At 49.3% G+C, this 11,535-nt stretch overlaps 1 protein-coding gene across 1 annotated transcript in view; it reads right to left on the reverse strand.

Moving 5' to 3' along the window:
* The window catches only part of VWC2 (von Willebrand factor C domain containing 2), a 122,406-nt gene extending 111,260 nt beyond the window's left edge, over positions 1-11,146 (reverse strand). The window contains exon 1 of the mRNA XM_068973377.1: positions 10,445-11,146. Coding sequence (XP_068829478.1) covers positions 10,445-11,146 — 702 coding nt within the window. The remainder of the gene's footprint in view (positions 1-10,444) is intronic.
* Between the last annotated feature and the right edge of the window lie 389 nt (positions 11,147-11,535).

An 11,535-nucleotide genomic window follows, 5' to 3' on the forward strand; every position in this document is an offset into this window, starting at 1 on the left:
CCTCTCTCTCAATCCTCCATGTCCCCAAGCATGTCTTTCCTACATTCCACCTGTGCCCCTGTGTTTCATTCCGGGCCACTGCTTCAAGTCCACCCCCAGGTTCACTAGGTTATCTCAGAACCTGCATCTATCATCCTGCCAAACTCTCCCGTTGAAGATCAGTTCTAATGACTGTAGCCTTCCTTTACAGAGGTTCTATCTGATTCCTTCCCAAAGCTGATGAGTACTTTGGATATAGTGATATTATTTACCCATCTATTTTTATTCCCGCATTTATTTCTCTAGGCATAAAAAATAATTCTCATTTATATCCTGACATCTGAGTCTGATCTGACTGCTTTTGGCTCAGCTGCTCTTTCTCCTTATGTGTTATTGTTATTTTGACATCATATTCCTTGGAACTGTATTTGCGGGGAGTCCCTGAGGCCAGAGAGTGTTTGTCTCTGCCCAATACCTGTGGGCATTGCTAGTCTGGGGCCCCTTTAAATGAAAATATTCCACGAGGATTATCCAGAGCACTCAGGGAAGCATGACCATCCACATCCACAGGAGGGGACGTGCAACTGCTGACCGTGAGCCCCAGCTCTGCCCACACTGAGGCTGTCCAGGGCTGTGTCTGCACTGCCCTCCTGCAGGACAGACTCTTCTGGGGAGCCTGCTTTTATGAGACACATTCTGATCTGACTCTCTCCACCTGTGGTCCTGGGCTTGCCACGTGCCCCAGCCTGGCCATAAGTGCCAAGCGTCCAGGTCCCAGGTATCAGAGATGGCCCTCAGCCAGCCACCCCTGAAGCCAGCCGCCCCTCTGGCTGACTTTCCTCTCTACATTAATTTCTCTGTGAGTGTGTGTGTGTGTGTGTGTGTGTGTGTGTGTGTGTGTTTGCCATTTCTGCTGTGCTTTTAAGAAGATGTGCTTTATTGTATGAGATCCAAGATTTCATGACTTTTATAAAAACAGTGGGTTTTCAGGCTATAATTCTTCCATATTCTCAGGCAAAATCACCTCTGCCATGATCGGAAATGCACAGAGCCTTAATTTTCCAACGCTCTGTTTTTCCACGGGCCAGGGCCTCCCTGAGAACTCACAGGGCCACGGGCAGATGCCTGACATCATCGCTTTCTGCATCCATTCGAAAGGCACTCTGTGTCCTGGCCGCACCCCAGTGCCCGGCAGAAATAGAAAGAGAAGTGAAATCCAGCTGGCAGGATCTCAGCCTTGGAACAGATAAGCAGCAAGAAGGATTTCCGGCTACGTGGTCAGAACCATGCCATGAAGGATGGCTACAGGGGCTGCAGACTTGAGTGGAAAACTGGGTCCTTTACTCAAGCTCACAACTGTTCTATTTGAAACAGGCTTGGTCTTTCCCCCCGAAATCGGCCCCAGGATTCCTCTGCCATTTTAAGGCAAATCATCAACAGCCGTGGGGTCTGAATGAGTGGCCTCCACCTACCTGCCCAGCAGACACCCCGTGCCCCATGACCAACCTCTGGGCACATCTCTCTCTACAAGGTCCCGACAGTTTGTCACCGTATCACCAGGATCTAGGCCAATGCCTGCAAAGATTTATTCAAAAAAGTATTTGAATAATACAAGAATAAATTTTCTGTTGGGATGTATCAGATCCGAGGAGCAACTATTTATGGGAACACACAGCCCCCTAGGGTCACCTTCTAACAATGAGGACCTTCTTCATGGGCCATCCTCCTGGAGACCAAGTGCCTCACTGGAGGCAGGACCACTCCTGAGATGCTCACCCCCCAGGCCACATGAGCAGCAGGCTTTTGCTCTGCTATTTGTACAGAGCTCTGTGGGTTCTCACATCTCTCACCTCCTTCCTATAACACGAGAGACAAGCAGGATCCCCGCCACAGTTTCCTACCAGCTGATAAGGAGGCTCTGTTGCCTGGGCTTCCCAGTTGGTGCAGTGGTAAACCATCTGCCTGCCAACGCAGAAGACACGGGTTTGATCCCTGGGTTTGGAAGATCCTCTGGAGGAGGAAATGGTAACCAACTGCAGTATCCTTGCCTGGAAAATTGCATGGACAGAGGAGCCTAGCAGGCTGCAGTCCATGGGGTTGTAAAGAGTATGGGATCACAAAGAGCTGGTCACGACTGAGTGACTGAGCATGCACGATTATCACCCTTCGGCATAGAACAAGGGCTCACTAGAGACTGACTCTCCATGCCAACTGAAGGACAAGTCTGGAGAGGGTGGCTAGGGTCCCTGAGCCACCTCTCATGCAGGCCGGCTTGTTTGGTCTTGAAGAAGTTACTGGTTTTATATGGTGACACCTCTTCACTTGTGAACAGACAGCATCACAAAGCCACATGACTGTAGGGCCATGGGAAAGTCAGGCCAGGGGGGTGATGGTCTCCTGGGGAGCCAATGCCCTTCTCAAGGAGCAGCTTGGCCCTGGCAGATGGCTACCATCTGGGACTCCCCCTGTTCTCATGACAAACTGGCAATTGAAGTATCTGCATGAACCTCTCACTTGTTAAATGTCTGTTCCAGTGACACAAACAGCTGATGCTCTGCGAGCCAAGCAGAGCACTCCCTGGGCCAGGGCTGGTTGTCAGACCATCAGTCTGTACCCCATGGCCTGACGACCTTTGAGGTCCTACACCCTGGCCAAGATCTGGAACCTACTGGAACCTTCCTCTTTGCCCTCGGGGAGCTCCTGGGGCTCAGAGCTCATGTTCTCCTTACAATTCAAGATTTCATACTTTGAAACCCACAGATGCTCATTTTGTTCCCTATGGCTTTGTCCCCTATGTTATAAGTGAAACATAACACACATCCACATAAACGCAACCAAATTCATTCGGTGTTTACCAGGCCAGTATAAGCCTTTCCTTTTCCAGGTACCAGAAATTCTCACAGCCACACACAAAATGCCCCTCCACCCCCTGGGATCAGGAAGATAAGGGGGCAGGGCGGGAAGGAAAGGCCCAACAGACCAGGACTCAAATCCTGCGCCCCAACACCCTGTTACTAGCTTGATGACTTTCATCAAGTTACTTACCTGTTTTGAAACTTAGTTTTCTCTCCTTAAAGAAAATACCACCAACTCGTCAGTCTGTTGTGTAAATCACACCCCCAAAATATAAAACATATAAGCCCTGGATAAATGTAGGTTTTTTTCTTCTTGTCATAAAAGACTAAACTTTTAGGTTAGCAGATACTGGTCCTGTCTAAAACGTCTGTAAGACAATTGGTCCATGCCAAAAGGCCCTTAAAATTTGGTCCTGTTCAAAGAATCCATGCCAAATGATTTGGGACAGGACCAAACAGCAGGTACTTTTTCCTTTTCTAATGAATACAGTCGATTTACAATTCTGTGTCAGTTTCTGATATACAGCGAAGTGATTCAGTTTTGTATATATATAAATATCTATATATGTACATATAACTTTTTCAGATTCTTTTCCATCACTGGTTATTACAAGATACTGAATATAGTTCCCTGGGCTATACAGTAAAGCTCTTGTTAAATAACTATTTTATATATAGTAGTGAAGAAGGCTGAGTGCCAAAGAATTGATGCTTTTGAACTGTGGTGTTGGAGAAGACTCTTGAGAGTCCCTTGGACTGCAAGGAGATCTAACCAGTCCATTCTGAAGGAGATCAACCCTGGAATTTCTTTGGAAGGAATGATGCTGAAGCTGAAACTCCAGTACTTTGGCCACCTCATGCAAAGAGTTGACTCATTGGAAAAAACTCTGATGCTGGGAGGGATTTGGGGCAGGAGGAGAAGGGGACGACAGAGGATGAGATGGCTGGATGGCATCACTGACTCGATGGATGTGAGTCTGAGTGAACTCCGGAAACTGTTAATAGACAGGGAGGCCTGGCGTGCTGCGATTCATGGGGTCGCAGAGAGTCGGACACGACTGAGCAACTGAACTGAACTGAACTGAATGTGTATTTGTTAATCCAAAACTCATAAATTATCCCTTCCCCAGCCTTCCCCATTGGTAACCATAAGCTTATTTTCTAAGTCTGTGAGTTTATTTCTCTTTTGTAAATAAGTTCATTTGTGTCATTATTTTGGGGATTCCACATATAAATGATATCAATATCATATGATATTTGTATTTCTTTGTCTGACCTTCACCTAGTGTGATAATCTCTAGGTCCATGCATGTTGCTTCAAGGACCTCTTGGCATGGAGCAAATATCTTTTGAAAGTTTTGGACTGGACCAAGTGATCATGCAGATATCAAGGACATTTTGGCATAGATTGAACATCTTATGGACCAGAGTTTTTAGGAAAGTTTGGATATGAACAACTGTCCTACGGGAACTTTCATAGTACCTATCTCATATGTGCATACAAAGTACCATGTGGACCAGGTAAAAAAAGCAGTCAGTCACATTAAGTTTCTTCTACCTGAGTTAGGGACACATCGAAAGATCTAGAGAAACCATATGTACTCTCCTTGCTTTAAAAATAAAATTGTTACCACTTAAATGGCTTTAGACAGAAAGGCAGAAACTAAGAAGTCCAGAATTCATCAAATCTTACTAGGAACCAAAACAAACTCAGCGGTAGCAATAGCACACATGTGATACTGACTTCCATAGAAGAACGTCCACTTTACACAACTCAGTTCACTTTCTTTAGCAAAGGAAAACAATAATGGTATTATTTTGACTTAAATAGCATCAGTAGAAAGAATATAAATCCTATTAGACTGAAAAACATGGAGAATTGTGTCTTTTTCCTTCTTGGCACTTTCTCATAATTGCATTACAGATCTGTTGAGATGATGCTTTTGATTCCAAATTTCATGTAGGTTGTTTTCCATTAATAAACTCCTAGAAAGGAGATTTTGTAACAAGTCAGATGCTGAGGCCCCAGGAAAGGCATGTAATTCAGTGGTCCCCAATCATCTCACCCACGACTCCCTCATTCACTGATTTCCTGTCCAACTTTCCCTGTGCTTTGAAAGACAGCCTAGCAAGGAGCACGTATTAATAATTCATTTTCTCTTTTCTTCAAATGCTTATACAATTGCCAATCAGAGCTCCTGATCTGCCATAATAACCAGTGTGGATACACAGAACTGATGTCATTCCAACAAAAGTGAAGTGAAAGTTCAGGTCTCCTGAGTGGCCTTATCTAGTGGAGTCACACATTCCATGAGATTCTATGAACCAGTGAAACAAACTTGCAGACCCCAATTCTGTCCCCACAGTCCCCCAGAAATCAGGATTCCCAGGAGGAGAACAAGTTCTCCTGTTGCCCAAAATGGAGTCATTTTTTAATGAAAGAATTTCAAATTTGACTTGCTACTGGTCTGCATGGAAGTTCTGGGCAAATTTAAAAGTGAGGCCTTCGCATGACACAAGCACCCACTGACTTAAGTAGCATGATAATTCGGAAAATGGTGCTCCGATTGGAACAGACACCGAATCATCGTGATCTGCGTGGGCAGCTTCATTATGTTTTATTTATGTTTCTCAGGCATTTTTTGTGCTACCCATCCCTCTGTGCCTTTTCTATGAATTCGTTCTTCCAGTCACTCTTGCTGATTCATCCTTGTCCCACCACACTCTTTACACCTCCCTGGACCCAAGCCTATGAGATCAACTCTGATCACTGACACCCAATGTTACAGGCTGGACTAGGTCCCCTCCCAGATTCAGACGTTGAAATCCTAAACCCAAGAGCTCAGCATGTGACTGTACTTAGAGACAAGGTCTTGACAGAGGCCGTCAAGGTGAAATAAGATCATACGAGTGGGCCCTAATCCAGGATGAGTGGTGTCCTTATAGGAAGAGGAGATCAAGGCAAGATACACACAGAGGGATGACCACGCGGGGACTCAGGAAGACAGCCATCTACACTCCTGCCCAGGAGGGAGGCCCCGGGGGAAACAGCCCCACCCACTCCTTGATCTTGGACTCCCAGCCTTCAGGGCTGTAAGACAACAAACTTCTACTGTCGAAGCCACCAGGTCTGGGGCATTTTGTTAAGCAAACGGAATAGTGTTCATGTATGAAAAATATAAACCAAGAGACAGGCTTCCTTGTTCAAAGTTGGAGACTTGTTGGTGTAAGAACAGGATACTAGGTATGATTTGAGAGGCAATGGAAGGCATTCTAGTAGTAACTATGTTTTTCTCTGGATATACAAATGAAATTGCAAACACCCCCGGCGGGATGAGGGTATTACTCTAAGTATTATTAGCAGCTCAATGTTATTTCATTGAAAAATGAGGTCATCAGCTAACATCTGCCCAAGATCAACTAAGCTGTAAGGAATGAGGGTTTTAAAGGGGTAAAGAGCCTGGAGAGAAGGGAAGAGACAGACTGAAGTACAGAGAAAACTGGGCAGAGAGTGAAAGTGAGCAGGACTCTGTGGGGCCCTCCCTGGTACAAAAACCTTTCTGTGTTTTATTTCTCCTTTGTAGGACAAAGATTTTAGCCTCTAAGACCTTCCCTGAGCTCCAAAGGGCAGAGTGAAACATCAGTAATTAGGGGCATGAAGAATGCAAAAAGAAACAGTAGTGCAGATGGAGGAGGGCCCCAGTTCCTCCTGGGGCATGGACACAGACCTCTGATATATATCTTTGAATTCCTTTGCAGGAACTAAGGCACCCACCCTCCTGGGCAACGGTAACTTCAGGCTGAGCACAAAATTCCTGGAGCACCGCCCTGTGACCTCACTACCAACCAATCAGAGGAGGGTTACATACCCAGCAGCCTACCTCCCAAATTTCGCCAGTAAAATCTTGTCCGAAACCCCTCTCCCTCCCCATGCTCCTTGCATTGTTGTTATTGCTGTTCAGTCACTCAGTCATGTCTAATTCTGTGCGACCCCAGGGACTGCAGCACGCCAGGCTTCCCTGTCCTTCACTATCTCCCGGAGCTTGCTCAAACTCATGTCCATTGAGTCAGTGATGCCATCCAACCATCTCATCCTCATCTCATCCCCTTCTCCTCTTGCCTTCAACCTTTCCCAGCATCAGGATCTTTTCTAATGAGTCAGCTCTTAGCATCAGGTGGCCACAGTATTGGAGCTTCAGCTTCAGCATCAATCCTTCCAATGAATATTCAGGGTTGATTTCCTTTAGGACTGACTAGTTTGATCTTCTTGCAGTCCAAGGGACTCGCAAGAGTCTTCTCCAACACCATGGTTCAAAAGCATCAGTCTTTTGGCACTCAGCTTTCTTTATGGTCCAGCTCTCACATCCATATATGACTACTGGACGCATGGCCCTGCAATAAATACACCTTTATCTGCTCCAGACTCTGAGGTGTCAGTTGATTTGGCTTCAGTGTGCAGCTGGCACAGTGACTGCAGATAGGCCCCCAGAACGGAGACTCACAGGAGGGATGGGAGGAGTGATGTTTGCCTGGGGCTGCCTACACATCACAGGCACAGGATCAGTTCTGCCAAGCTCCCAGTCTCCATCAGTAATCTCTCTCTCAGAAAGTAGAGTAGAGACTACCACAGAGCCTGCGTGCCTCAGGGGAAGCGGACCAGAACCAGCCTCCCTTTCACCTCCAATTTTGCCGTGGTCAGCAGTGTTTCATGCGTGACCCTTGAGACTACAACCTCCACTGAACTGCACTTTTCTCAGAGAAGCCCCCAGAGCTTCAGATATAAAATGCTTCCCTTTTCTGTTTTCTCTGCTATGTAACCTGCGAGCCCTGGAGGACCTCCTGGAAGCCCAGTGGGCCCACACCAGGCATGAGGGCAAACCCCATGGACTCACGGCTGACCCCATGTGCTTAGTTGCTCAGTTGTGTCTGACTCTTTGTGACCCCATGGACTGTGTAGCCTGGTAGGCTCCTCTCTTCATGGGATTCTCCAGGCAAGAATACTTGAGTGGGTAACCATGCCCTTCTCCACAGGATCTTCCTGAGCCAGGGACTGAACTCAGGTCTCCTGCATTGCAGGTGGATTCTTTACCAATGAGCCACCACAGCTGACCCTAAGCCCTTCTAAGCTCAACCTCCCAACACCCCTGACAAAGCCTGCATCCTTTTGGTCTTGGAAGGAAACTTGGACAAAGCCGCACTAAATCAGGGAAATACCTAGAAATGTCCCTGATACTAACAGAAATGAACAAGCATGATATATACAGTGAAATCCTTATGCAATTGTACATGTCATAGGAGCAGGAATATAGTGGAAATTTTGCAGCAGCTGCTCAACCCTCATGCATGTGTCATCCTAGCAGCTGGTAATGATTGGATGAAAGTTAAGAATGAAGTGTCACTTGAAGATGAAAGATGCACTTAATACTCTAAAAATAGCTTTATTAATGTTTTGATTCTTCCCGAGATAATCATCTCACCAAACTCCCTTTTCTTGCTAAAATCTCCCATCTCCAGAGTGGGAAACACATTCCACTTTCATTTGTTCATTCTCATGCTTTGTCGTGTCTGACTCTTTGCGACCCTATGGATTGGAGCCCTCCAGGCTCCTCTGTCCATGGGATTTCCCAGGCAAGAATTCTGGAGTGGGTTGCCATTTCCTCCTCCAGGGGATCTTCCAGGCCCAGGAATCAAACTTGAGTCTCCTGCATTGCAGGCAGATTCTTTACCAGCTGAGCCATCAGGGTAGGCACTAATTTTTGGAAACAGGAATCCAACAGGAGAATCCCCCAACAACCATATACACAGACAGTCCATGGCATCCAGCATTTAGCAATGAATAACTCAAACAGATTTGAATTCTTCCTTCTGCCTGTGATGGCTGCTCTGTGATGTGTTTGGGCTTCTGAGGTCCAAATGTTAGTAATTCCTCAGCCCACCTCGTGGGATACATAAGAAATGATTATGTTACCACACATAGTGCAGACAGTAAATACTATCAATAAAAAACTAACTCCTTGTCTTTGATCTTATAACACTTTCAATGAACCTGAAACTCCAGGGAATTGTTTGGCTACAGCTCCATTCTGGCCAACACAGAGAGTGGCTCCTTTGGGTCCCACCAGCTCCCAGGACCAGCTTTGCTTCTGCACTTCCAGGCTGCACCCAAAACTTCTGGAGAGCCATCTGTCTGGCTCTTCAGTTCTCTAGGAGAATTTTGAGAGCAGAGTTCCTGACTGCTATTGTATGGGCAGGGCCTGGTACCCATAAAGTTCTCCTCAAAGTTGTCTGGTCCTCCAAAGGGCCGAAGCCAAGAATTGTCTTCAACATGTTTGCCTGGAGTTAGACCCTGAATGTCAGGTGGTTAGAACTCCAGGGAGCCTTGAGGAATGGCTAGCCTTACTTTACAGATGAGAGGAAAGAGTATTTCTACAGCACTCAGGAATTCATTCCTGAAACTCACTACCTGCTGTCACACTCTGGCCACATTCTCAATCTGTAGATCTCAGAGGCTCTGTTCTGGAGACCCTGGAGAAGATTCCTCCCCATCTGCCTCCTCACTCAGCTTTGGGGGCCGGAGGTCCCAGGACACCCTCTGCTGCCCAGGAAAACTGTGGCATGCCAAGTCAATCAGCCAAGTCCAGGCAGGCCAGAGGCTGAGCCAACCCTGGGGGGCTGGAAAGGCTGAGCAGGGGTGCAGGTGGTCTGCCAGGGCTGCTAGTGAAGAAGCAGGGCTCTGGGCAAGTTAGCCCCTGGCCAGCACACCCACTGGGCAGTCTGTCCACCCAGCACCCGTGGGGCTAGGCTTTTGGTGTAAATAGAGCCTAGAGTATCAAAGCAGGCTTGAGGCACTGAATCTGCTCCTTAGCAGCTGTGTCGCCCTGGACACCTTATTTAAATATTCTGTGTCTCAGTTTCCTCTTCTCCATCAACTGGAGGTAAAAGATCATAATCGACTTTATAGCCTAGCTTGAGGTTTAACTAAGTTAGTATAGGTGAAAATGCAGCCTGGGGGTGTGACATTACTGTAGGCATTCAGGAAATAGCGCTACTAACATCATGACCAGTACTCACCTAAAATAAAACCATTTTAAGAACCATAACCTGGACTTATTTTTGCCATGGACCATGTTTTGTCATCCAATCAGCAAGAATTTTGTTTTGTTTTAATTTCTAGAACATCTGCCTGATACCCAGCACATAATCCAGGGAAATGGCTTATTTATATGAATAGTCTCCCTTAATAACCTATTAACTGAAGAATGCATCCCAAACAGCAAGGTAAATTGCCCTGTGTTTGAAAACAGGGTGAACATTTCAGCAGCAACACTTTTAACTCCGGAGCAGCCAATTAAGGGTAACAGCGCAGCCTGTTTTTTCGCTTGGGCTTTGGTGCCACGGGCTTTACTCTAAGGAAACCCTTTTGGAGCAAACACATGTCAGCTGGGCACGTGGCTTTCAAAAATTACCTCTGCACTGAAAAAGAGAGGGGACACAGGCACAGCGCCGTCCACCTCTGAGAACCACAGGGCGCCTCTTCTCCAAAGTGGGGGCGAGGAGCCAGCTCACCGGCTCCTGGGACGTGCAAAGTCGCCCGGGCGCTGGCCTCTTACCACGAACTCCTCCAGGGTCTGGTAGGTCTTGCCCCGGAACTCGCAGTAGTTCTTCCTCTCCTTGCACTGCGGGCAGCACTGGCTGGTGTCAACGTGGATGCAGCGCGGGTGCAGCCGCGGGCACTCGGGCTGTGCACACAGTGGTCCCTCCTCGGTGCACAGGCACGGGCAGGCCGAGGGCCCCGGAGCAAACTTCTCCCCGATCGCGTACACGAAGCCACTCTCGTCCACGCAGCCCTTGCCCCGGTAATCCGGGTACGCGTACTCCTCCGGCGGCTCGGGCGTGGGCTCCGACTCCGGACCCGCCACGTCCTGGGCGGCGGCGGCCGGGGGCTCTTCGTGCGGGGTGTCCCCGCGGGGCCGCCCCTGCAGGTCCCCGGCCCCGGCGCCCCCGCCCTGGGCGGCCCAGGCCTGCTTCTGCCTGCTCCACGCCTCCCGGCCGGCCAGCCCGCGGCCGCTCTTGCCCTTCCAGTCCCGGCCGCCGCCGCCGCCGCCCTCGTCCCTCGCCGGGCGCCCGAGCTCGCTCATCCGCCCCGGGCCGTCCCGAGACGCGTGCTCGCGCTTCTCCTGGCCCGGCCGCTCCGGCGCCTGGGCCAGCTTCTCCAGCGGGATCCTCGGGCTGCACAGGGCCACCATCAGGCAGCAGGTGAGCAGGAGGGAACTGGACAGCGCGCCAACTGCCATCGCAGTGGAGCTGGGCATTCCCTACCGCGTCCCGGCGGGCGGGCGGGCGGGGAGCGCGGCCGAGGGGCGAGTCGCATTCACAGCCCGGGGGCGCGCCGCCGCCAGCCGGGAGCCGCCGTCCCTGCGGAGAGAACAGCACACAGCTGAGCCCCGCGGCCCGCGCGCGCCCGGTCCCCGCCCGGCCCCGAGCCGCCCGACCCCGAGGCTCCCTAGATGGACTCGCCGGACCACAAGGGCAGGGGCTGCATTCCCGGCGCCGCCGGGGGTCCTACAGATCTGACTGCGGGCCTGGACACGGAAGCGAGTCCCAGAAAAACACCGACCCGCAGTGTGCCCCCTGTAGTCGTTATTAGTGGGTGGTGGAGAGGTGGGGCTGCAGCGAGCTGGGCCCGCGCCCCCTGCAAGGC

Source organism: Capricornis sumatraensis, chromosome 5 (genome assembly GCF_032405125.1).
Source record: "Capricornis sumatraensis isolate serow.1 chromosome 5, serow.2, whole genome shotgun sequence".
NCBI lineage: Eukaryota > Metazoa > Chordata > Mammalia > Artiodactyla > Bovidae > Capricornis > Capricornis sumatraensis.